Consider the following 27,865-nt stretch of genomic DNA (forward strand, 5'->3'; position numbering starts at 1 on the left):
GGGTACACGGCGACACGCACCATTCTGCGTTGGTGTAACGCGGAACCATAAATCAGCCTTAAGTGTGTGCTCTGTGTGCTGTTCTGAACTTCTCTGTTGTGCTCATTTTGCTGGGACGTCGGGTCCCTCCGGGTCCCTCTGCCGTTCATTGTTGTGTCTAAAAATGATGCGCAGTGCCCACCCAATCAGAAACGGTACAGATATTCTGTGATATTTTTTTATATTTATAAAATTATAAAAAATTAAGGATCCCCATAACTTTGATTGGGTGGGCAGGATGCACATTTGGGTGGGCACAGCTCACCCCTGCCCCCCCTTAAAACCGGCCTCGCTTACAGGAGAATGAGACATGGGGTAGTTTTGTTGAAAATGTGCTGTCCAAAATGTCCTGTAAAACTCGACTGCAAATGCGCGTTCCCCAAAGTTTGTGGGGGCGTGGCTTTGGACGGAGCGCTGACGGGAGGGGGAGGAGGGGGCGGGGCTTAGAGGAATCTTTCAAATCTTGCTAGCTCTCCAAAATCAAAGACTATACCTTTAACTCATGTATCTACTAATGGTCGCTGTTACATTACTTCAGCGTTCCTATCGGCAAAGTGGGTGCAACCACCAAAAAAGGTAAAGCCACCGAAGGTTTCTTACCCATCTGGAAACACTCGAGTCCCTGTTTCCTTCACAAAGTCTCTACATCTGTTTGGTTTGAAAGGGGCTTTAGTGTACACATAGAAGCCTTTTACAAGATCTGCAACCACAGCGAGGTATACCATGCAAGCACATCAATCAATCAATTGTTTATTACAGACCTGAAGTCCAAGATAAACAAAATGCAAACTGAAAAACACATGTTGTTGGGTTTGTATTTATTTATTTAGTTGGAGCGTTGAAGGACTCCACAACCACAACAGTACTGTTCAGGATGGTGAAAGTGGGTGTGCTGCAAGTGACCTCCAACGCCCATTGTCATCTCAGGTCTTGTCAGTGTTGAGAAATAGGATGTTATGAAAGCATCATAAAGCCAGCTGCTCAACCTCCTGCCTGTCTGCAAGCTCTTCGCTGTCCTGGACCAGACTGACAACTGTCACGTCATCTGAAAACTGTAAAAGCCTAACATAGGCAAGTGAGGAGGTGCAGTCATTTGTGTAGCCATTAGCATGTTCTAGGTCAGGGGTCGGCAACCCAAAATGTTGAAAGAGCCATATTGGACCAAAAACACAAAAAACAAATATGTCTGGAGCCGCAAAAAATGAAAAGTCTTGTATAAGCCTTAGAATCAAGACAACACATGCTGCATGTATCTATATTAGTTATAACTGGGGGAAGATTTTTTTTTTTCATTATGCACTTCGAGAAAAAAGTCGAAATTTTGAGAAAAAAGTTGAAATGTCAAGATTAATGTTGAAGTACAATTTCGAGAAAAAAGTCAAAATGTTAAGAAAAAGTCAAAATGTTGAGAAAAAAGTCAAAATTTCAAGAAAAAATTCAACATTTCGAGAAAAAAGTTGAAATGACAAGATTAAAAAGGAAAGGAAAAAGGAAGAAAAAAAGGGAAAAAAGAAAAAAATGGGAAAAAAGGGAAAAAAAATTGAAAAAAAGAAGAAAAAAAGAAAAAAAAAGGTCAAACATTTTTGAAAAAGCTCCAGGAGCCACTAGGGCGGCGCTAAAGAGCCGCATGCGGCTCTAGAGCCGCGGGTTGCTGACCCCTGTTCTAGGGGTGTTCCGGTTACCCAGAATTCCTTTAGTATACTTTTAACAGGCCACGTTGACTCACTTTAGCAGGTTGGTGTTAAATGAATTATGCAGACTAACAAGTCGTCATTATGACAAATTATGAGGGAGATTTTACAAAGACAGGGTGACATGATGGTTAATCTCTCCCAGTTGTTAACGTGTGTGGATTTTTTTACTCAAATGAAATCAATAAGCCAAAGCAACAACAACAAAACAAACATACAGCTATCACAGCCATTAAAAAAAATAATAACAAAATTAATTCAAGTATTGATGGGTTCACCTCTTTTAGATTCAGGTTTCATCTTAAATCTTGCAAGTACAAAGTACCGTGTACGCAGACATCAACTTTGTAGGAGAAGTTGAAAAAAATTACAAAAAGATTCTAAAAATGAATGAGATGATAGAATTCCAGCGATGCATAAGTTATTTTATACCAGTGTGACATAAAAACAATAAACTGCTCCTCCTGAACATGTTTTCTTTAAAAACACAGGAAGGTCGACAGAAAGAGGCACCGTCTCCAGTGTGATACGTACACGTGTACTACATGTATGTGCCCATCATAAATATTTTTTTTCTTTTTCTTTTTTACAGAAAACCATAAAAAGACAACGTAAGAATTCCTGATTGGAAACAAACACGATGAATCAAAAAGACTTAAATACTCACAGGAATGTAAACATTGCATGTGCAGCTAAAAAAGCATCCACCATTTTTACTCCTTCTCTGGTCTTTCACTGCTTGAGTGATGATGACCTGCTCTCTCACTGTGGAGGTGTGACTGCTGTCCCCGAATGCAATGAAACCTTTTCGTAGCAATAGTTCACAGTTTTGCTCTCTACCAGCTGGAGTCAAAAACTCTCTTGCACATGTTCGAGTTCTCCTGATGAAGAGGGAATTCAGTGCCAGAGATGATCTGCTTTTTGCCCCTTCGTGACGCAGCGCTCTTCCCTGAAGATGCACTCTCATACTTGGCAAGACGCTCACTGTGAAAAAAAAAAACATAAAAAGGGAAAAATTAAGTCTTGCATTAGTTGATTTAATAGTACGACCAATGACCGTATTTTCTGGACTATAAGTCGCGCCTGCATATAAGCCACATCCGCTCTATTTAAAAAAAAATTATTAAAAAAAGATATACAAGCCGCGCCTGCATATAAGCCGCATCCGCTCTATTTTTTAAAAAATTATCCAAAAAAGATATACAAGTCGCACCTGCATATAAGCCGCATCCGCTCTATTTAAAAAAAAAAAAGATATGCAAGCTGCAGATATTTATGTTGTTAGATTAGATATTTACTACATGTACGGAAGGATTTTGAACTGTAAATGATGTACATGTTTGTACCTAAATAGATCCTTTCCTAACGGTGTCCTTTAACACGGCAGCAACTTTGGGTTGATCAATACCTGAATGGGAAGGTAGCCTTGTCCATCTGTATGCACACCAGGAATGGGTATTCAGAGAACTGGACGGTGGTGATGAAGTCCAGCGACGCCTCGGTTTCAAAGCTGACCTCCACACCTGCTCTCAGAAAGTCCATGTCCACAGTGACATTGCCAGTGGCCACTAATGCTGCCCTGGAGAGGAAATCCAATGGCAACCACGTTAAATACATTCAACAAAGCTGACACTTTGGTGCAGCTCTTTAGACATATGGTATATGAGTCAATCGGACGACAGGTAAGGCGGGAAATTAAAGCAGGTCTTTGTCTTGTGTCTGCTTACTTAGGATTAGGTTGAACCTAGGGATGGGCGGTATGGACTAAAAAATTAACATGATAATTTCTGGCATTTATCCCGATCTTTCTTTCTTTCTTTCAGGCTCATTACTTTCTTTCTTTCTTTCTTTCTTTCAGGCTCATTTCTTTCTTTCTTTCTTTCTTTCTTTCTTTCTTTCTTTCTTTCTTTCTTTCTTTCTTTCTTTCTTTCTTTCTTTCAGGCTCATTTCTTTCTTTCAGGCTCATTTCTTTCTTTCTTTCTTTCTTTCAGGCTCATTTATTTCTTTCTATCAGGCTCATTTCCTTCCTTCCTTCCTTCCTTCCTTCCTTCCTTCCTTCCTTCCTTCCTTCCTTCCTTCCTTCCTTCCTTCCTTCCTTCCTTCCTTCCTTCCTTCCTTCCTTCCTTCCTTCCTTCCTTCCTTCACGTACGTTGTGCATGGATTTAACGCACAACCATCAGGCTTTACACAAAAACGTCATCAATGGGAATTTATCGTTTTTACCGTCAGATGACAAATTCTTACCGTGGGGAATTTTTTTGACGGTTTATCGTGAACGGTAAATTATCGCCCATTCCTACCGAATGGTAACCCAAACTCAAAACCTGAGCAGACCAGAGCAGGTCCATCGTGCTAGCTCTCCGTTTGCCTTATTCATCTGGCTATGTATGTAGAAAAGGTGTAAACACCCAAAAGGTTAAAACTTGCCAAGCTTGGATTGCTTAGCACTTTGCGCTTAAGGATTTATTATTATGCCCAGCAAGAGAACAACAAACAATTTCTATCAAGTAAAACACACCAAAAATGCATGTGAACACAATTCCCAAATACAGATGCTGCACAGAGGAATTCTGACAAGCTTCTCCTATGAGTTACTGTTGGTTTATCGCTTATGTGGCAGGAATTATCAGCTCCGATCAATTGTAAGACAAGCTGTGGATACATTCACTGTCATATGCAGGGGCGGATCTATGGGTGGGCCTGGATGGGCACAGGCCCACCCAGATTGACAGCTTGCCCACCCAGTAAGATTCATGGAAAAAAAAAAAAAAAAAAAAAAAATGTCATAATAATTCATGATCAGTTACCATTGTGTCTGCCTTAAAAGTGTAACTGTGTAACTATTTTCTTGTTAACATTTAGAATTTAAAATAAAAAAATATAAAAACGAACTTCCCGGATTTTTTTACACAATATTATTTGTACGCACATCTGAACTTATAAAAAATCAGGCCCACCCAAATTTTTGCAGGCCCACCCATTAGCTACATTCTGGCTCCGCCACTGGTCATATGTTTTCATTGTTTGTGCTTTTTGAAGAACCACTTAAGAAACGGTTAATATAAATGTCCGAATTTAGAAACACAAAATCCTCAATTTTGAAAAAATTGTTTACACTTCTGACTACTTTTCTTTACTGAAAGAGTTTGTGCATGAGATGGGATTTCTTTTTTTTTCCCTTGCATGGGGAAAAGTAGTCAATAAAGCTGCTATGTAACCACATTTTGCCCCATGAGGCAGAATTTCACATACGAGTTCATGCATCAGCCCCAAAGTGATATTACAAGATGGCAAAGAACACTGGAGATGTCAGTTTTTCACATTTACCTTCTAGAGTCATATTTACATTCTGTTTTATTCCTAATTACACCTCCAGTAACACTGAAAATACATGTATCTTTTTGAATCTCAAAAACACGTGTGTGTCTGTTTACACAGAAAACCCCTGGTTTTAATACCTTGGATTTCACCTGGATTTTTTTTATTCCCCCAAGACAACAGTAAAACACCTAAATATTGAATGACAACCATCTTACACATTTTCCATATGTTTTGAATCAAAATGAAAAGAAAAGCTAGCTTGTGCTGCTCTGCTCAGGCAGCCATGCCTCTGAGAAGATGCCAGTGTGGTTTGTTCTGCTTCTATAGATAGCCTGCTAGTCTATTATCAGAGTAGAGGGGGCACAACTATGCTGATCCATTCACCTGCCTCTGCCATTCCTCTGGACACAAATAATGAAGTCTTTGAAATACAATTCATACGTGTGACCCTCCAGTCAAACTGGACAATGAGCGAATTTAAAAATAGAGAAAAGAAGTCTTGCAGCTCTTCCTTTTTGTTTAAATTCGAGGAAGTGCATTATATATTAGTATGCCAACAACTTGCCAACACAAACAGTGACATCTATAAATTATATGGGATTTTCACCGAGGTTGTACGGCAATAGTGCCACGCAATGTAATGCAATACTTGAAAACTATACCCGCGTTTGAATTACATTGACACACGAATCGTGAATGAGATATGTAATCTGATGTGAAGGCCTGTTTTACACAGGAAAGTCAAACTGCATTTTGAGTGTTAAAAATCTGCCACATTATTCCATTTCATCACCAGGTGACATGAGCTAAATGACTCCAGAGTGATGGCGTGCTCCGATTTCATCTACTGCGCATCGACTGTAATGTTTTAAAATAGAGAACCAGACAGAGTTGACATCATAGCCTCGCGGGGAAAAGACTAGGCGTGGAGCACAATACTGGAGCCAGTCCAACGTGCTGATGGAGCGACTGAATCAGATCGCACTTATAGACCCTCCAGAGTTCACGTAAATCCAGCGTCAACAATCATCCCAGCTGGGTGACATGGCAGGAACCCCTAAAATTATTTCCCTTTCAGTCACGGAGATTGTTTTCTAAGAATCATGTGCCAATCAAAAATACTTTTGACCAACCAGGGCGTTACATCACCCTCTACGTTAAGTACAAACAGTACAAACTGAGTGAGATGATCCAACATGGCTCATAACCAGTACTCGAGTTGTAAAAAAATTAAATCAGGGGGGATGGTGGATTTTATCATATGGGGACAGATAATTTGTGCTGATTACAAATGATATAATATATTACAAATAATAGCACTGACCAAAACACCTGCAGAAATACTGCAGGAATGACATAGCAGCAGTTAAATGCAGCCTTCTGTAAGCTTTAAATATCCACTGGGCTTACATCAAATACATCAAAACACAACAATAAAAAACACTTTTCTGAACTTATCAATATGACTCTGTCCTTCACAGGATAAGTAAAATGGATCACTGCAAAAACTCAAAATCTTAACAAGAATATTTGTCTTATTTCTAGTTAAAATGTCTAATTTTAGTAAAAAAATCTCATTACACTTAAAACAAGACTCATCACTGGAGATACAACAATTTTCACCTGTTTCAAGTAGATTTTCCACTTGAAATAAGTAGAAAAATCTGCCAGTGGAACAAGATTTTTTTGCTTGTAATAAGAAGATAAATCTTGTCCCACTGGCAGATTTTTCTACTTATTTCAAGTGAAAATTTACCTGAAACAGGTAAAAATTGTCACATTTTTCTAATGTTATTTTTCTGGTGATGACTCTAAATGTTGAAATAGCAGTAAAACCACATTCATTGATGAAATGACATAAGGGATGGAAAGGGGGGATGGCAGTTTTACAGGGGGATGATTTGGACCGTTTTTATTTCAGGGGGGATGCCATCCCCCCTTATCCCCCCTCAACTCCAGTACTGCTCATAACTGCATGGACCTGCATAAATGGTAGTGTTAAACATATGTAAATGTTTTGCACATGCCCAGATCAAATAATGCAATGAGTTGTTTCTGTTATTGTCTCAGAGCAGTACCTGTTGTTGACACTGGTCTTGGACTCCCTGTACCACAGGCTTATCTCCATGCCTCCAGAAATGTCAATGGCCAGCCCTCCTTGGAACTCTGTACTCGCCTTGAGACCAGATTGCAGCTGGATAACCTGCAGGACAACAGAAACAGAACATGTCTTTCAAGTTTTAGGCCTTTGAATTGTCAGGAAGCATGTGCGCGTGGCACTTTTCTCTGTCAGAGAACTCTGCAGGGTGCTGGGGGCGTATTATTATTAGTGGGTGATACTGTGACAACTCCGTCCAACAGCTGTGTTGCAAGGAGGTTTTGCTCGTTATCAGTCAGTAAGATTAAAAAAAAAAATCATCCCGTGCAGAAGCTACTTTCAGAATCAGTCTTGTCCTAGGCCCGTTTTATTGTTACAATATAATTGTTGATTTTGACTTTATCTTATTTCTGTCTTGCAGCTTGGGACAAAAAGATTAACAAGTTCATGATATTTGCCCATATGATTGGTTATCTGGAAATAACACTGACCATAAATGTATCTTCCTGAAAAGTTGAGAGATTTTTAAATTACAAGAGCTTGTCACTTTTCTGTCAATATTTTTCCTGATGTTTCATGCAGACATACGCATGGAGGGAGCTAGCGTACCCCTGTCATATATCACCTGAGACTTGAAGATTACAAAAGCTTATGCTGTGATATTCAAAACACAACAGCAGTGGATGTGAGCAGTTGATAATAATGATTTCCTACATGTTGATGGACTCTTATTGGCTCATTATCTGCATTATTTTCCACTTTCAGTAATGAGTAAAACTAATGTCAGAAGAAAAATAAAATTAGCATTCACCTGAGTTTATTATCCTCATTCATGAATGTGAGAGGTGAGACTGTTAACACTTGTGCTGTCTTCAGGTCAAGGAAGGAGGAAGGGAAGAAGGGAGGAAAGAAGGAAGGAAGGAAGGGAGAAAAGAAAGAATGGAGGATGGGAGAAAAGAAGGACGTGAGGAAGGAAGGAAGGAAGGAAGGAAGGAAGGAAGGAAGGAAGGAAGGAAGGAAGGAAGGAAGGAAGGAAGGAAGGAAGGAAGGAAGGAAGGAAGGAAGGAAGGAAGGAAGGAAGGAAGGAAGGGAGAAAAAGAAGGAATGGAGGATGGGAGAAAGGGAAGGGAGAAAAGAAGGAAGGAAGGAAGGAAGGAAGGAAGGAAGGAAGGAAGGAAGGAAGGAAGGAAGGAAGGAAGGAAGGAAGGAAGGAAGGAAGGAAGGAAAGAAGGAAGGGAAAAAACAAGGAAAGAAGGAAGGAAGGGGAAAAGAGGAAGTGAAGAAGGAAGGAGAGAGCAGGAAGGAAGGAAGGAAGGAAGGAAGGAAAGAAGGAAGGAAGGAAGGAAGGAAGGAAGGAAGGAAGGAAGGAAGGAAGGAAGGAAGGAAGGAAGGAAGGAAGGAAGGAAGGAAGGAAGGAAGGAAGGAAGGGAGAAAAGAAGGAATGGAGGATGGGAGAAAGGGAAGGGAGAAAAGAAGGAAGGAAGGAAGGAAGGAAGGAAGGAAGGAAGGAAGGAAGGAAGGAAGGAAGGAAGGAAGGAAGGAAGGAAGGAAGGAAGGAAGGAAGGAAGGAAGGAAGGAAGGAAGGAAGGAAGGAAGGAAGGAAGGAAGGAAGGAAGGAGGAGAGAGCAGGAGGAAAGAAGGACAGGAGAATTAGGTCATTTTGACCCGAAGACAGTACAAGGGTTAACACCGTAGATGACATTAACAAGTGTTGTTCCTCCTCATTTTGCTTTGGTGTTGTGAAAAATGATCGTGATCATTTTATGTCCAATGTCTCCTAGAAGGCCTTCTACCTGTGCATGCTCGTCTTCTCATGTGAGTGCAGCACTTCAAGCTTCCCCCAGGTTGAAGGTGCAAAGCTGCTCATTCTGACATGAAAGTCAGATTTATGCAAGAGTTTGTTTTCATCTGACTAAGTAAAGATTACATGCGTTTCTGCTGCCAAACATGAGTAACTAAAGCTTTTTCCCACATAGCTGCTATACTTTTAACATATTGGCACAGTCAAGTAAATTGCTTCTGGACTGGAAAAATAATGTTCTGATGTCAAACTCACTGAACACCATCCACATGGTAATATATTTACATACTGCCACGAGTACTTGTCTCTTCTCAAATTCATTCAAAGAACTTTCAGTGCTGCTATTTTCCCGAGCAATGCAACAACACTCTTCTGAAGGGGAGTAATTATATATAGGATCAGTGTGAAACTACTTAGAGTCCAGTATAAACAAGATCTTTATGTGGTCAGTTACCTCAGAGTGATCAGACAGCAGGATGAGACCCTTCACAACATTCATGGGCTCTCCACTCATGGAGAATATTTTGGCCATGAGGTCACTGTAGCCTTTGAAGAAAGTGACGGGCCGCAGCTGAACATCAAACAGCAGAGCTGACATCCCGGCGAACGAATCCAAGTTTTCCTCCCCCTCATCAGGCGTCGCAGCGATGAGGCCCTCAAGACCCTGGGCCTCAATCGCCACCTGGAAGACAACAGGAATACCAAAACAGATATTACATTCCAATTCACTGGATATTTTCTGGACTATAAGCCGCACATGCATATAAGCCGCATCGCTCTATTTTTTTTTTTAATAATTAAAAAGATACACAAGCCGCACCTGCATACAAGCCGCATCCGCTATATTTAAAAAAAAGATATGCAAGCTGAAGATATTTATGTTGTTAGATTAGATATTTACTACATGTACAGAAGGATTTTGAACTGTAAATGATGTACATGTTTGTACCTAAATAGATCCTTTCCTAACAGTGTCTTTTAACACGGCAGCAACTTTGCTGATTAAAACTGGACAGAACCAAGAGAAAAATAACCGGTATTTATTTATCTATCTGTTTGAAATCTGCTTCTACCTACTTTCTATCTGCTAAAGAAGAAGTAGCGTATTCTTCTTTGCATTTATTTTGTCTTAGTTTTGATTATAATTCCAGTAAGAACACCCCGAGCGGTGGAATAAAAATCCACAGAATAGCCGCACCTTTGTATAAGCCGCATGGTTGAAAACCTATGAAAAAAGTACCGGCTTATAGTCCAGAAAATACGGTATATATTTGGGTATTTTCATTATCTTCATTATGCATGTACCTGTAGTCCATGAAGCATTGCTTCTTTATTTGCACCATAAATATTCATGTTGCTTCTTCTTAAAATCCCAGAGCCTGAATACAGGATGTCCAAACTGTACGTGGAGGTCACGTCCTTAGTTTCTGTAGGGAAAGATTTAACAGGGTGTTATGTTTATTTACAGAAATGGTGACAAAAAGTTTGCGACTAAAAGAAAAAAAAAACATGATTCTGCTAATCAGGCGACAACACTAATGAATGTCTGAACCCCTCTCCCTGAAATCCATTTAAGCTCCTGGTACCATTGCAACAGTAAATCTGAAAGCCCAGACTTCTGGAAAAGGACTGCCAAAAAGAGGGCAAAAACAAACTGTGGTCACATACCATCAGAGGTGGGTAGTAACGAGTTACATTTACTCCGTTACATTTACTTGAGTAAGTTTTGGGAAATGTTGTACTTTTAGGAGTAGTTTTGAATCACTATACTTTTTACTTTTACAGAAGAAACTGTTTCTCTTACTCCGCTACATTTGGCTACATTGAGCTCGTTACTTTTCTTTTATCCCTTTTATCAGCGTACGCGTCAATCTCATAACATCACTGGGTGATTCTTTGGGAAAAATGTTTGTTTTTGCATGTTTTGTCACATTTACACAGACTCAAACACACACAGAGTTTCTATGAGTTCATGTTTGTTCTAGTTCTGCCTGGTTAAAAAAGAAAAGTACAAAGGCTTGAAATTGTGTGCTACTTGTGCTTAATTTATTTTTTTATTCTGTTATTATTTTATTTATTTTATTATTTAGTAAAGTACTTGAATTTACTTACTAATTTTAATTTAAGCTTTTTTATTTTTTTTATTAATTTTAATTAATTCTATTATTTTATTGATTTAATTTGCCTGAAGATGATTATTTTGTACTTTTGTCTGTTTGAATGGTTGTGTTAAAAAAAATAAATCAGACATTACTCAACAGTTACTCAGTACTTGAGTAGTTTTTTCACCAAGTACTTTTTTACTTTTACTCAAGTAATTATTTGGATGACTACTTTTTACTTCTACTTGAGCCATATTATTCTGAAGGAACGGTACTTTTACTTGAGTACAATTTTTGGCTGCTCTACCCACCTCTGCATACCATAACCCCAGTTTTGTGAGTATACAGTAGCCGTAGCTACCTCACTGCAAACTGATAAGCAATGTTATTAAAAATAAGGCTTAGGTTATAATACAGATGACATACCGTCTTTAACGGTTCAAATGAGTAAAAATAACACAAATTAATTAATTAACCGAGCCTTCATTTCTTATAAAAGGTGAGGACAGAGGTTAAAACTGGGTTCCTCATCTGACGTGAGGTTTGAGAAACAGAACTTTTAAATGAATGAAAACTTCAAAAAAGCAAAATAACAAACTTAGGGAAATAGATGAAGCCAAAATGATGGAGCACACTCTTAAAAAAGGGACTTTGCCACTGCTTTACGGCCTAAGGCATGAATTGATAAGTCTCCAGACTGACAAAGCCGAGCCAGAGCACTGGGAAATGCTGAACTGCCGAAGATGTACGTGAAGACAATGTGAACGAAACATCATCACATTGTTCTGTCTGTTTACATAATCTGGGTCAGATATTTCAACAAATTCCAGGGATTAAAAAAAACATATTTTATTTAGCAATGAAGCAACAAGGTTTTCTTTTTACTTACGTGCCATGAATCCCGAAAATGCTGATGATGACCCGATTTTAGCAAAGCGATCGTAGTTGTGGGAAATCATGTCCTTCATAGCTTGCTGTATAACTTTGCTGCGAAACGTCCAGAAAACAATTTTATGGTATAAGATGCCATCATGTCATGTGAATAAAGGTAAATCCTTTATATTCTGGTGCATAAAATATCTTTTGGAAAGTTTTCCTAAATAGCCTTGTAGCACCCTATAATGTAATAATTTCCTGAAAATGTAATAACATTTGCACTTAAGTCAATCGAAAATGTAATAAAACCCAATAATATAATAACTTCACCAATAATGTAATAAAATATCCTGACTGATATTGTAATAACATTTTTACCGATAATTTAATACCTTATTACATTATTGGGAATTTATTACATTTTCAGTTGGGTCTTTTTTTTTTTTTTTTTTTTTTTTCCGAAACTGATAATGTAATACTTGACAAATAATGTAATATATATGTTCATTTTCAGTCCAGAGTTCTACATTTTGTGTTTTACGTATCTAAGAATGTTATATATACTGGATTTGAAAAACCAGAATGACTTTTGGGTTAAATTGCAGACTTTGCGTACCATGTAATAAATTCCCAATAACGTAATAAGGTATTACATTATTGGTAAAAATGTTATTACAATATCCGTCAGGATATTTTATTACATTATTGGTTAAGTTATTACATTATTGGGTTTTATTACATTTTCTTTTTTTTTTTTTTTTTTTTTTTTTTTTTTTTTTTTTTTTTTATTACATTTTCGATTGAGTTAAGTGCAAATTTCATTACATTTTCAGGCGTTATTACATTTTCAGGAAATTATTACATTATAGGGTGCTACAAGCCTTTTTAAAATAGATGCAACTCACCTGGCAGGCAGATGGAAGCGGAGAATGTCCTGGATCTTTGACTGCATGTACTTGTTCATTTCATGCGGCAGGTTTCCGATGGACAGGAGCAGATTTTTGACCTCCATGTATGAGGGGTCGCTGCTGAGGATGACGTCGGCGGCAGCAGCTCTCACATTTTTCTCATAGATTCGTCGATTTTGATGGTAGACTCTGTTCACCGTCCGTTTAACCTGAAAAACAAAACAACATTTTGAGTCATTATAACTGCTTTAAAATCGTAGTACAATTGGTGAAATGAATGCGGAAGGAAGGAATGGAAGGAGGGAATGCGGCGGCTTACGTCACTGGTGATGAGACTGATGTCGTATCTCTGCAGAGACGAGAGTGCGATGGTATTAAAAGACCCCACCTCTGACTCCGCGTATTTGGTAAAGATGGGAATGGCCTCGGGCAATAACGAGTTCTTCAGGGCCAGCAGGTACATCTGGACCTCAGTTTCAACCTGTGTGCTCTCAGGACCTTTTAAGATAATTTCCTTCACCGTCACCACTGTCTGAGGGATAAACACACAACAGGAAATCAATCTGGTGCTGTCTATGTCCGTTTCATTACATTTCCTGAGTAAGTCCAAAAGGAAATGAACAATTCCTAGGGCTTATAATCATTTTATAAGGACTGAATATCTTCTTACAGCACTTATTATTTAAAGTGGTCATGGTATTTTTACATTGTAAGGATGAAGAAAAAGAGAGAGAGGTGTACGGGGTGTTATTGTATCCAAGCCATGAGAATTCTAAGATGCAAGACTTTATTTCGGGATTTCATAAAACTACATCAATTGCCTCATTGGTCAGATTTTACCTGGAGGGGGACATGCACATTTATAAGAAGGACAACTTCCAGTTATGCATCGTGTCACCAGCCCCGCCAGTGGAAACAATAACATTGCTGGTCTAGTGCTAAGATATATACAGGACTGTCTCAAAAAATTAGAATATTGTGATTTTCTGTAATGCAATTAAAAAAACAAAAATGTCATACATTCTGGATTAATTACAAATCAAATGAAATATTGCAAGCCTTTTATTATTTTAATATTACTGATCATGGCTTACAGCTTAAAAAATCTCAAATATCCTATCTAAAAAAATTAGAATATTCTGGGAATCTTAATCTTAAACTGTAAACCATAATCAGCAATATTAAAATAATAAAAGGCTTGCAATATTTCAGTTGATTTGTAATGAATCCTGAATATATGACATTTTTGTTTTTTAATTGCATTACAGAAAATAAAGAACTTTATCACAATATTCTAATTTTCTGAGACAGTCCTGTATATGGACATTTTCAGGTTTTTAACAGCACACCAAGGAAGACGTGATCAGCCTCTGCTTTGTACATTTTCTTTGCTTCCACAATACCGTTGAATAAATGTATTTTTTTTTGTGTGGATAATTTTACAGTTGTAGCTTTTGCTTTAGCCTTTGAAAGTCATCGCAAACAGAGATGTTGGTGTTTAATCTTTACTGTTGTTGTAAAGCTCCTACATGTGACATCTTTCATGCTCCATCTCCAATTCTTGCCTGAAAATGTATGACTTGATTTCCAGTGTCGTAACTGCTGAAAAAAAACAAGTAACCTCTCAGTTTTGTTTATCGTAGCTTGGTTTGGAGCTCTGTGGTCTGTTCCTGACCTGATGGTAACAAGAGTTGTGCATGAGACACATCGGCCTCCAGACTCAATAAGTACAACAACATCTTATTTACAAGGAAGTTGTACACTTTTTGAAGTAATGTCAAAAGTACTTTTGAAGTAATAACCCTTTGGAGGCATAATGGGGGTAAAGCTAATGTAGAAGTGCTCTGGATAAATCAAAAACAGTCTGGAAAAGACTATCTGATGTGCACTTGAAATACTCTTTCAGGAAACTCACCGGTAAATCACAACCTCCTTTCAGACATAGCTTGTGGACCAGAGCTCCCATGATGATCATCACTGATTCTTTGATGTCGGTATTGCCAATCTTTCCTTTATAAATATCCTGAAAAAAAGGTTTTTGAAACAACAGTTTAATCAAAACATTTAGTGCTAGAAAATAATTGAAACATGAATTGGCCTTGCAAATGATAGACACAGAAGTGTGTATGATATGGCCAGAGGTGGGTAGAGTAGCCAAAAATTGTATTCAAGTAAAAGTACTGTTACTTCAGAATAATATGACTCAAGTAGGAGTAAAAAGTAGTCATCCAAATAATTACTTGAGTAAAAGTAAAAAGTACTTGGTGAAAAAACTCAAGTACTGAGTAACTGTTGAGTAACGTCTGATTTATTTTTTTAACACAACCATTCAAACAGACAAAAGTACAAAATAATCATCTTCAGGCAAATTAAATCAATACAATAATAAAATAAATTAAAATTAATAAAAAATAGTTTAAATTAAAATAATCTTAAAGTCAATTCAAGTACTTTAATAAATAAATTCAAAAATAAAATAAAATAACAGAATAAAAAAATAAATTAAGCACAAGTAGCATAAAATTTCCAGCCTTTGTGCTTTTCTTTTTTAACCAGGCAGAACTAGAACAAGCCCATGAACTCATAGAAACTCTGTGTGTGTGTTTGAGTCTGTGTATATGTGACAAAACATGCAAAAACAAACATTTTTCCCAAAGAATCTCCCAGTGATGTCATGAGATTGACGCGTACGCGGATAAAAGTGATAAAAGAAAAGTAACAGCTCAACGTAGCCTAATGTAGCGGAGTAAGAGTAACAGTTTCTTCTTCACAAATCTACTCAAGTAAAAGTAAAAAGTATAGTGATTCAAAACTACTCCTAAAAGTAAAACATTTCCCAAAACTTACTCAAGTAAATGTAACAGAGTAAATGTAACTCTTTACTACCCACCTCTGGATATGGCTGCTCATTACTACAAAAGATGACGTTCCTATTACAAAAGAGCATGTTTTGATTATATCGGTACATTTCTGTTTACAACAAATGAATAATCCACTGGTTGAAAATGTAAAAAAAAAAATATCCCCTGAACTTTGGGCATCAATCCCCCATCGTAGATATGCTGCTGTAAGACCTTGCCTTTTTGTTTGAGAGATAGTTGAGTTTGTTTTGCCTTTGCTTTTATACTTTACTTACCAGCAGAGCCTGCAGCATTCTCTCGTTGGGATGTGAGGCAAAGCCACACGCATAGAGAAACCTCTCCTGCAGAACAAAACCTTTGGTATCGGTAAAGTTCAGGAACTCAAGCATGGCATCAAGAGATGCGTGGGTTTGAGAAGAGGTCACGGCATCCACCACCTGAGGTCTAAGATAAGCAGAGAGTGCAAAGCATTAAACAGTGTGTGAAGGTAACTGCATCCATGCACCCAGTACTCGAGTTGTAAAAAAAAGTCAGGGGGGATGGTGGATTTTATCATATGGGGACAGATAATTTGTGCTGATTACAAATAATATAATATATTACAAATAATAGCAGTGACCAAAACACCTGCAGAAATACTGCAGGAATGACATAGCAGCAGTTAAATGCAGCCTTCTGTAAGCTTTAAATATCCACTGGGCTTACATCAAATACATCAAAACACAACAATAAAAAACAGTTTTCTGAATTTATCAATATGACTCTGTCCTTCACAGGATAAGTAAAATGGATCACTGCAAAAACTCAAAATCTTAACAAGAATATTTGTCTTATTTCTAGTTAAAATGTCTCATTTTAGTAAAACAATCTCATTACACTTAAAACAAGACCCATCACTGGAAAAAACAACAATTTTCACCTGTTTCAAGTAGATTTTCACTTGAAATAAGTAGAAAAATCTGCCAGTGCAACAAGATTTTTTTGCTTGTAATAAGAAGATAAATCTTGTCCCACTGGTAGATTTTCCTACTTATTTCAAGTGAAAATTTACTTAAAACAGGTGAAAATTGTCACATTTTTCTGGTGTTATTTTTCTGGTGATGACTAAATGTTGAAATAGCAGTAAAACCACCTTCATTGATGAAATGACATAAGGGATGGAAAGGGGGGATGGCAGTTTTACAGGGGGGATGATTTTGACCGTTTTTATTTCCCCCCTCATCCCCCCTCAACTCCAGTACTGCATGCACCTGCATCTTAACAGTTTAACAAACTTCAGTGAGACTGCACAGTGTCAGTGGTAAAGAAATAATGTGTAAAAAAAAAAAAAAAAAAAAGAGGAGCAGGTTTACAGAGATGTCTTGCTGGCACTCCTCAGCACTTTGAGGATCTCGTCCTTGGACGCCTTCCTAATGCTCTGGATGAGGGCCAGGAAACTCCGGGGAGCTGTGACTTTGGACAGGCTCGCTGGCTCCAGCTGCTTCTGTTCAGCCTGCCAATGCTCAAAAAGCTAAGAGGGAAAACACAGGGGAGAGGCGTCTAAGAGGTCAGATCGTCTTCAGTAAGTGATTAAAGTGCAAAAATAGACAGTATTTAGTTACTAATACAGTCCTATCAAAAGTAATTTTGTAATTACGACTTGAGGAGCTCATCAAAACCCCTTTGAGTGGTTAGAGAGAGAAATAAAATGGTTAAAATTACCAAAAAAAAAAAAAAAGCATAGTGAAGAACCATAATTCATCCGGTAAAGCTCATCTTCCTGACCGGCTGGTAATAATGATATTGGTATTTGGCTTTAGCCAGCTAGGCTTTTTGGAGCCAGAAGTGATTTGTAAGAGATTGGATTACTGAGAACATGGAGGTACTCATGTACGTCCATTAGTAGCAGAGAAACATTCCTGTCATGAGGGGAAAAAATAGCTATAAAGTGCCAGACGTTTTTAACCAAGCTGGAAACATGATTAGTTCTGCTATAAAGCTGGTCATTTAAACTCAGGAGCCCACGGAGACTGGTTTCCATTTGGATCAAGCTTTACATCATCAGACCAGGGGAAAACATTTTCCACCAGCTCGGTTTTTCAGCCCTCTGATGTTACCAATACATGCCTATATACTTGTACAAAATATGAAAGATTTATTGCATGAAAATGAACAGCGACTTACAGACGGACATCGTTTGCACTGCGATTTGACCTTCTCAGCCACAATGCCAACAGCTGCCAGCTTGGCATCAATTGACTTCACAACACCAGCAACATCTTTCCCAGCAGTCTCCAGGGGACCAGCCTCAGTACCTAACAACAGGAGTTTTTGCCTGGGAAAGAGGGAAATACATATCAAACAATGCAGTTTTGAGGCACTAGGAGGAAGTAGTGACATCTTATGGCATGGATTTCAAATTGCAACCAACTGAACACCTCGGTCCGGCCACTAAACTGGAGAGGTGGTGACTAAAAAAAGCCAAAGGCCTGCTTTAGAGTAAGTATATCGGGCCATTGGAGTTTAATGGCAGTGAAATGCTGCTCATCCTGATGCAACGACAGCGCAATGATCCTAATTGTGACGGAGTTTGACATTAAAAATCATGGGCAGCGTTGCATATCCCGTCACATTTGCGCCGGTTTTCACAGTTTCACAAAACGTCTAAGGCAGGGGTGTCAAACTCATTTTGCTTGGGGGGCCGGATTTGACCAATTTCTTTCTCGCGGCCTCAAAATAACAAAAACGGTGCGGAAAATGTTTTCTCTAATTCTTTTTTTTTTACTATTGTTATCTAATCCAATATCAGTTTAGTTAATTTTAAAGGAAATATGCACTTTGTTTACACTCTAATTATGTAAAATATATTTCTTCAGGATCTTTTCTTGAAATTTCTGGGTTTTTTTCAAATTGTGTAAGATACTTTTAATATCATTGTACAAAGATAAACAGAAACAAGTATGTTTTTTTTATATTTCGCTTTTTTATAGGAAATTTAATTAAAAGCAAAATCTTTCTTATTACATCCGAGCGTGTTTCTTTGTGATTTAGAGATTTTTCCAGTACAATTAAGTGTATTTATTTTTAAAAATTGGCGCGGATATTTACGCCAGTGTGCCGAAAAAGTCAGCACTTCTCTTTTTACTGTTTTACTTTGTCACTATTCGCGTATCCAAAACTGAAATTCTCAGAATAAATATCTTCTATCATCTTTTTTAGCAGTGATATTTTTCCTGTGAAAATATATAATAGTAGTCAGTTAATAAAAATAAACGACCATCTACAAAGTAATAATAAATAAAATCGGCAAATGCATTCTAGAAAACTAAAAAAATGTCGAAAACTGCTCTCTTTGTGGAATAACAATGGATTTGTAGAAGAAATATATTATCAGATATGCTGCGATTCATGGCAATTATTTATGCCTTCCTTTTTAGTAAATTAACATTTAATTTTTTTGCGTTGGAAACTTCTCGCGGGCCGCATGAAAACCTCTGTCGGGTCGCATGCGGCCCACGGACCGCACATTTGACACCCCTGGTCTAAGGCCTTTACCTGGACACGACTTTAGTTGCCACAGATCTGTGAGAATTAACAGCCACTGAATGCGTCTCCTCGGCCACAGCTGAGCGGATGAAGCCGTCCTCGAGTGTGAACACCGTAACAGAGCTGGACTTCCTGCTCACACCCATGACCTGGATGGATCGGGCAAGGAAAGGGTAGCGGGTGAAAGATACGAACAAAAAGGAGCAGCTTACTCACAAAAACGTTATCTTTGAGCACGAAGATTTACTCTAGATGGTAACTAACCTTACTAAACGTGGTAAATCCAGTCTCTGAAGCCTTACATGTCTCCAGGTCCTTGGTTCTTGTTACTTGACCTTTTACTGCTTGGTACTGAACTGTGCACCTCCCAGACACATCATTCTGTCAAAGACATGCATCACTTTTCTTTATATTTGTTCCTTTCATTAATATATGACATCATTAAAGGTGATATCATAATGCTAGTTACCTCGACAACCTTCCCAGTATTGAGCTGAAATTGCAGTAAGCTGACCAGGCCTCTTTTTAGGTTCTTGATGGTTGCAGGTTCTGCCCAGTAGGAATAAAAGCCTTTTGTCTACAGCAGAAAAGACAGAAATGTAAAACATAAATGCACGTGTAGCTACCGATGGTAACAGCCTTCCATAGCACACCTCACAAATACTTTCAGAGTCTCAGTTTTCATTTGCACACTTGTGTTAAGAAACATGTTCACACTTTATACACCAGACTACTTTTATACTTTTATATGTTATACTTCAAAGTGCAGGTCAAAAACACAGTAAAGAAAAAAGGCTAGAGGTAATAGCAGGCCATCACACTGCAAAAGCTGCAAATATTAAGACTTTTATTACATTTTTTTAATAATCTGATAATGCTTCATCAGCCACATACTCTCAACAGTTTGTTTTATTTATTGATTTATGTACTTTTTGATTGTGTCTGTTTTTTTGGATTAATTGTATTTTAACTTGTAAAATGTATGTTGTATCTTTTGTAAGGTGACCTTGGGTGACCTGAAAGGCGCCTCTAAATAAAATGAATTATTATTATTATTATTATTATTATTATTATTATTATTATTATTATTATTATTATTATTATTATTTTATTTCTTTATTTTTATTTTTTTAATTATTATTATTTTTATTTTTAAAAAGGGTTTGAGACAAAATTAGACCTTGTGAAGTCCTTAATTCATATTAACAGACATATTTGCTAATGTTAAATGCGAAGTTGCTGCTATCCCTCCTGATTATTCTGCATCTAACTTTAATCGTCATGGTCTGTTGTCATAAACATTAACACTAAAAACAAAAAAATTGCGAAAGAGTTGACAAATGAATTAGGTTAGTACTTACAAAAGTCAAGAAGTAACTTGTGCTCGCATTAGTTTGTCAGCTAGCATGAGTTACTTCATGCAAATTGTGATGAAAATATCTCCTGAAATATGTTATCAATAAATTAATCCTTTTACATTAGTGTTTGGTAAAATATAAACAATTACTCCAAACGAATCTCTGGAGTTGAGCTTTGTTGGAAGTTAATTTCATTTTTAGCATCAATGTTTAAGACATTTTTAATGTATTCTTGCTTCATGCATAAAGCAATAGTGTACACAGAATGACCTACATGTACCGTAGACTGAGATATAGTACCTATTTAACTATCATATCCTTCTTTAATAGTTATTTTATGTCATATTAAATAATTCCAATAAAAGTTCAGTTTCAAGAAATCCTTAAAAATGGGAAGTTGCACTATAAACCTCTCCAGTGAGGCTCAGTGATGGACTGTGTCCTGGATATGAATGTTAGCATCCCATTACATCATCATACAGTATCTCCTTTACAGTATGAAATTTATTTGTGGCACCCAACTTCAATATCAGACAGGACCACCATAAATAGACTATCCACTGCTACTCTGAGTTTTTCCTGCCGCCGGTGCCGCCGCCGCCGCCGCCTGCCATCGGTATAAATAATCTATCAACACCAGGGGAGACACGGGTCTGTCTTGTGACATATAAGTGTCGCAGACGAATAGCGCTCAACACTTTACACCATGCTGAACCCGGTTGAGATGATGGTTTACCTATAAAATTAGAACCTCGTCTGCATTTTTGATTTTATTCCTTTTTACTTCAGGAACCAAAGTAAGGTGGAGAACCAGGTTTAACCAACATACTAAAAACTCCACACGGACTGCCCTGCATAATGGACATAAGAGTAACAGATGCCACTCTCAGACACAAAAAAAAACATGGAAAGGTATTTAGGGTTTATGAGGTAAAATTAGTCATTTACTTAGGATTAACTATGCATTTATAAATGCTAAAAAGAGTAAAATCAACCCTAGGTCTATTTTTAGGAGGTAAAGAGTGTAAAATTTCATTAGAGACCAAAACAATGTCAATCAAAACAGTTATGAGCAAGAACATTTCATTTTACTTGAGTGATACTGTCAATAGTACGGAAGAGTATTAGGGCCATGCAAGAGGAAAAAAAATTGAGAGTGGAAGATTTTTTTTATTGTGCACCTCGAGAACAAAGTCGAAATGTCGAGATTAATGTTGAAATACAATTTCGAGAAAAAAGTCGAAATTTCGTGAATAAAGTCGAAATTTTGCCTTTTTACTCCACATTTCAACTTTATTCACAAAATGTTGACTTTTTTCTCAACATTTCGACTTTTTTCTCGACATTTCGACTTTTTTCTCGAAATTGTACTTCAACATTAATCTCGACTTTTCGACGTTTTTTCTCAACATTTCGACTTTTTTCTCAACATTTCAACTTTATTCACGAAATATTGACTTTTTTCTCGACATTTCGACTTTTTTCTCGACATTTTGACTTTTTTCTCGAAATTCTACTTCAACATTAATCTCGACTTTTCGACTTTTTTCTCGACATTTCGAATTTTTTCTCGAAGTGCATAATGAAAAAAAAATCTTCCTCTTCTAAAATATTATTTTTATTTTTCTCCTGCCTGGCCCTAATACTCTTCCGTACAATAGAGTCCCCGAAGACATTTAGAGGTCATTTTAACGTTGTGAGTATATTAAAAGGTGTATAAAAAGGGCCGCTTGTACACATGACATCTGCTTCCGGTCGCCATCTTAAGTTCATACAAATCAAATACTAAGTGTCACGCAAATGGATGGGAGTTCATGACCTCATCTTCCACAGAACAGGATCAGTCAATAATCAATAATAAACTATTGTTGGAGGCAGATAATATGAACTCTGCTTATTTTGCTAGTTTGCATGACGTCGGTTGTTGCTTTGCACAGATTTGAAACAAGGAGGCAGCAAATAAAGGGATATATAAACAGTCAAAGAGATGCAGAAACAGTCCTTTTTTAATCACTTTCTTTACACAAACAAAGACTTCATTTTGGCATAAGCTATTTAGCCTCAGAGCTGTGATTAATTGCCATTTTGCTTCAAACACATAGTCTGTCTAAACTCAAAAACTGCTTCGATTAACAGGATTTTAGTCTTTAATGACAGTTCTTCTGCTTGTCAGGAGCATAATAAACGTCAACACCATTTAAAGATATGTCAGATTTGCCACAACTTTATCTCAATTTAATTTCCTTATACCTCGTCTTCAGGTTAAAAGGGTTTATTTAACTTTGGGTTGTGTCAGAATTATTAAAGGCACTTTCAGTTATAAAATCATATCAAAATCCTTTAGGCCAAATTTAATACAAATTTTAGATGTATTAGATGTGACTATACATGTTTTATTTTATTCATTTTATTGATGTTTTCCATTTAAAAACATAAAAGTGGCCCGCATTTGACAAACTTTACTGTGCCTCCAGAAGCAATATGTAAATCATAAACAAGTGACTTCACCCAGGCTCACTCAGCAGTATTTTTTCTCAATCAGCTTGTACCGTAGTTGTTTTTTCACTTTGACTAATTCCGTCATTGACCCTCTGAACCCTGTGACCTTTGCACATACACAAACACGCACACACATCTCTCGTCAGTACTTCCCCTGCCAGCATCATCACTGCAGCACGGTGAAAATACACTCATTAACGCTCTGAAGGCGACAGGAGCGCTGTAAGTGGCAAGAGTAAAACACTCCCCCCCCATTTCATAACTTACAACCACCAACTCCTACTAACAACTCTAACAAATAGATTTTTACCTACTTGCTTTGGTAAAAAAAAAAAAAGAAGAAAGTAGGCCATGTCTTCTTAAACAGAAAAGTTTAAAATACTTTTGCTTTTGCACTGTGCTCTCTTCCTAATGTCGCTCACTTGAAACGTAAACCGCTAACATGACGAGCCTACAAAGTAAATGAATCCATGACGAGCACCGGTGTGGCAGCACGGATGCACCGATCCGATTTTAGGATTGGATATCATTCCTGATACTGACAAAATATGTGGATCGGTCATCAGAACATTAAACCAGGTCGTGCGCCAATACTTCACTTTAATGTTGTTGGTGACATGAAGAGTACATATATTTTTTGTTTCAATGGATGTTCAGTTTCAGCTCATATACTTGTTTTAATTAATTGAAGTTGGAGTCTTTTTTTAATCCTTGTGTATAATTATTGGTTTTGTTGGCGCCAAACTGATTTTTGTAACAAATATATTGCATTCATTACATTCATATCCGTGTTATTTTGTTAGTTTATCAAGGCAAATTATTGCTTAGTTTAAAAAGAAACGAAGTAAAATCTGATGCCTTTAGTTTCTTCCACAAGTTAAGAAAAAATCATCCCTCTGTGATGGTTTTCATGATTAGGCCTGTGTTGAAAAAATCAATTTCCCAATTTTAAATTGATTCTCATATTAATTCCTAAAAATCAATTCATATGTGTAAAGATTTTTTTTTTTAATTTTATTTATCTATGTGTTTTTTTTTTTCATCATTACATTACAACTTTTGGTTATTTTTTTGTTTATCCCCAAAAAAGGAATGTTTTGTTGGACACGAGAATAACTGGTGCCATGTTTTTGCCTTTAAATATGTTTAAAGGTATGAAAACATTAAAGTGTTAGGTTATAATTGCATAAATTGTCTATATTTCATTACTTTATATACTGTCTTGGGGTTACATTTGCAAAAAATGATAAAAACCAAATGCTCAAAAATTAAAAACCAAAATAGACCGAAAATGGAACAAATAAAAACGGAATGTGGGAAAAAATAAAACCGATTTCATCCGTCTCTGTTTCCTCCCTGGATCTGTTTGGTAATTCTGACCCACGTGATGTTTCTGAAAGCAGTTCTATCAGCATTCTGGGAGCTGATTGGTCCTTACAGCATCATTAGCTGCAATACTTGCTGTTGAATCTCAATATAATACTAGTAGTAATATTTTGCATAACTACAGTCATATAATTCATGCAACAGCTGAAAAAACAGTTTTAATAACACTAACCCAAATCAATATCGGAATCGAATCGGATCGAATCAAATCTTGTTAATCGATTCTGAATCTTAAGAATCGGAATCAAATCGATTCTTGACATTTGAATCGATCCCCAGCCCTATTCATGATCTCACCTTTCCACCTTTCAGATGCACCAGGAACGGTTTTGTAAAAGCTGCCAGGTTGGTTTTCCCCATAATGCTTTCACTTGTAGACCCACGGAGGACGTTCTTCTTCTCCGTTCTGGGGGACACATGCTCAAGCTCCACATTCGAGATCTGGTGAACAGAGAATAGTTTATTGCAACAAAAGTCAGCAATGTCATTGTTGTGTGCAGACCACACTTATTCAGCAGACTTATTGATGTTCTTCTATCTAAAGCTCCTCTTAACACATATCAGGCCACATACCGCCACTCTAACCAGCTGGTCATCCTTGTTGCCCGGATCTCTCCAAACCAGGTTCACGTTCACATCGCTGGAGATCCTGTAGCCGGCGCCGCCTTCCTTTGACCCTCTGGCCTTGTCCAGCAGGAACTCGGTGGTGTAGCTGAATTTGTACAGCTGGTTGTTGTTGAGACGGGGCCCAGCAGCAACACCTGAAGAAACACGAGCACGCAGACGGTAAAGAAATACGCAGTGAGAGTAGGGATGGGCGGTATGGACTAAAACATTTTTCACGATCATTTCTAGCATTTATCCCCATAATGATAAAAAAAATACCAATACAAAAACGTCATCAACGGGCGATTTATCTTTCTTTCTTTCTTTCAGGCTCATTTCTTTCTTTCTTTCTTTCTTTCTTTCTTTCTTTCTTTCTTTCTTTCTTTCTTTCTTTCTTTCTTTCTTTCAGGCTCATTTCTTTCTTTCTTTCTTTCTTTCTTTCAGGCTCCTTCCTTCCTTCCTTCCTTCCTTCCTTCCTTCCTTCCTTCCTTCCTTCCTTCCTTCCTTCCTTCCTTTCTTTCTTCCTTCCTTTCTTTCTTTCAGGCTCCTTTCTCTTCTTCCCTCCTTCCTTCCTTCCTTCCTTCCTTCCTTCCTTCCTTCCTTCCTTCCTTCCTTCCTTCCTTCCTTCCTTTCTTTCTTCCTTCCTTCCTTTCTTTCAGGCTCCTTTCTCTTCTTCCCTCCTTCCTTCCTTCCTTCCTTCCTTCCTTCCTTCCTTCCTTCCTTCCTTCCTTCCTTCCTTCCTTCCTTCCTTCCTTCCTTCCTTCCTTCCTTCCTTCCTTTCTTTCTTTCAGGCTCCTTTCTCTTCTTCCCTCCTTCCTTCCTTCCTTCCTTCCTTCCTTCCTTCCTTCCTTGCTTCCTTCCTTCCTTCCTTCCTTCCTTCCTTCCTTCCTTCCTTCCTTTCTTTCTTTCAGGCTCCTTTCTCTTCTTTCTTCCTTCCTTCCTTCCTTCCTTCCTTCCTTCCTTCCTTCCTTCCTTCCTTCCTTCCTTCCTTCCTTCCTTCCTTCCTTCCTTCCTTCCTTCCTTCCTTCCTTCCTTCCTTCCTTCCTTCCTTTCTTCCTTCCTTTCTTTCTTTCAGGCTCCTTTCCCTTCTTCCTTCCTTCCTTCCTTAAATCCGGCTTTTACACAAAAATGTCACCAACGCAAATCTATCATTTTTACCACGAGATGACAAATTATTACCGTGGGGATTTCTTTTGACGGTATATCGTGAACGGTAAAATATCGCCCATTCCTAAGTGAGAGCCATCTTTGGTAAAAATGACAGAAGAAAGATAACTTTCAAGTGTTAAAAGGATCATTTCCCTTTCATTTGTAATCCAAAACTGTCTTGAAGTGTGTTTTTTATACAAACTAACATCAGTTGCACTGTTGTGATGAACAATCATGACACACGGTACTAAGTTCTTTTACAAAATGTTTTGGTTTAAGCTCACAGCCATAAGGAATATGTAATAAAGTGACTTTTACACGTCATTCATTGTCCTTACAGAAGTGGCGAGTGGACAAAAAGCTGAGGTGATTCAATCATCTCCCATTGAACTGGGTGTGTTCCAGATGAGAAGAGATAATCTCTGCTCTTCACTAGTAATGACAAGCTTCCTGATAGATGTGACGTTCAGCCAGGGTTAGGAAGACAAATACTGACGTGTCAGTATTTGATTCAATCATTAGTCACACGTGTCGCGTGGAGCTCGTTTAATCAAATACAATGTCAGGGTCAGTTTGTCTGTTGCATAAACTGACGATATCCCAGGGACATCGGATCATGGGAGTTTCAAAAGCTATTCATTTTCTTTCCTCTTCAAAAAAACCTGTTTTTAAATCCTAGTTAGTTTGTGCTCCTATCAAGCAGTGATGCAGACTAAACACCGCTGACTGAAGGTCCTCTGGCCATGAATGTGGAGGTCATTTCCAGCCAGGACTCATTCATTGAGGATTTGAAATGTGAGAAACACACAAGACCAAAGCCTCAAAATACCAATCAAACAAAAACTCAGAAAGACAACCAATAAATTCCACGCGTCCCTTCTATGAAGAAGTTGCCAGCAAAGTGTTAAAGTTTTAAGCTGATAATAAACAACTTTTTTCTACTCTCTTCAGTCCTATTCAGCCTTTTTTTTTTAAAGATTTCCTAAAAGGACCTCATGTAAGTCTCATGATTTTTTTTTTTTTTTTTTTTTTTTTAAAAAAGGGTCACAAAAACCCATCACCTTACCTTTGGTGGATGCTGAGGTAGTGGAGGCTGCACAAAGCAAGAAGGCAACAAGAAGCAACATTGTGCTCACCCTGCGGCCAGGTGATTCACAAAGACCTGAGGCTGAAGTGTCACCGCAAAAACAGAGAGGCAAAGCAAGCCCGGGCCTCTGCTGCTGTGTTTTATCTGGAGGGAGGGCAGACTCCAAACTCCACGCTCAAGTACTAAGTACGAGATAATAGCAAATGATTAACCCCGGCAGCGCAGATTTGACAGGCATTTGTGCGCCCAGGAAGATGCGGCCAGGTCTGTGCGCGCATCTGGGCGGTGGCATTACTGGATAATGATTTCAAAATGGGAATATCGGATTGAGTCATCTCATGCAGATCAGAGAGACCTGTGCACTTTTAATCTTCCGATCCGTGACATTTTACTAAAAAAAAACAAAAAAAAAAAAACACTGAAACTTGCCCATGTGAAAGAAAAAAAAGAAAAATATAACAATATAAAATAGTAAAATCATGGAAATACAAGCGTTGTAGTTACCGGGAGGTAAAGTGAGGTCTTCATGGCCGCCACCTTTCACCTAGTTTATCCTCG

The 27,865-nt window shown here is 37.7% G+C and overlaps 1 protein-coding gene across 1 annotated transcript; it reads right to left on the bottom strand.

The window, feature by feature from the left end:
• Positions 1 to 840: 840 nt before the first annotated feature.
• Positions 841 to 27,450, bottom strand: mttp (microsomal triglyceride transfer protein). Its single transcript, XM_061739052.1, has 18 exons — positions 27,287 to 27,450; positions 25,039 to 25,226; positions 24,763 to 24,906; positions 19,692 to 19,799; positions 19,487 to 19,603; positions 19,232 to 19,371; positions 17,861 to 18,011; positions 17,050 to 17,207; positions 15,973 to 16,141; positions 14,752 to 14,859; positions 13,156 to 13,368; positions 12,834 to 13,045; positions 11,942 to 12,039; positions 10,256 to 10,377; positions 9,405 to 9,632; positions 7,130 to 7,254; positions 3,139 to 3,309; positions 841 to 2,714 (listed from the first exon to the last, which is right to left on the bottom strand). Exons 1-18 carry the CDS (start codon positions 27,345 to 27,347, stop codon positions 2,567 to 2,569), a joined length of 2,661 nt encoding a protein of 886 aa, XP_061595036.1. The 5' UTR covers positions 27,348 to 27,450; the 3' UTR covers positions 841 to 2,566.
• Positions 27,451 to 27,865: the final 415 nt, after the last annotated feature.

The sequence above is a fragment of the Cololabis saira genome, chromosome 1 (genome assembly GCF_033807715.1).
Source record: "Cololabis saira isolate AMF1-May2022 chromosome 1, fColSai1.1, whole genome shotgun sequence".
Lineage (NCBI taxonomy): Eukaryota > Metazoa > Chordata > Actinopteri > Beloniformes > Belonidae > Cololabis > Cololabis saira.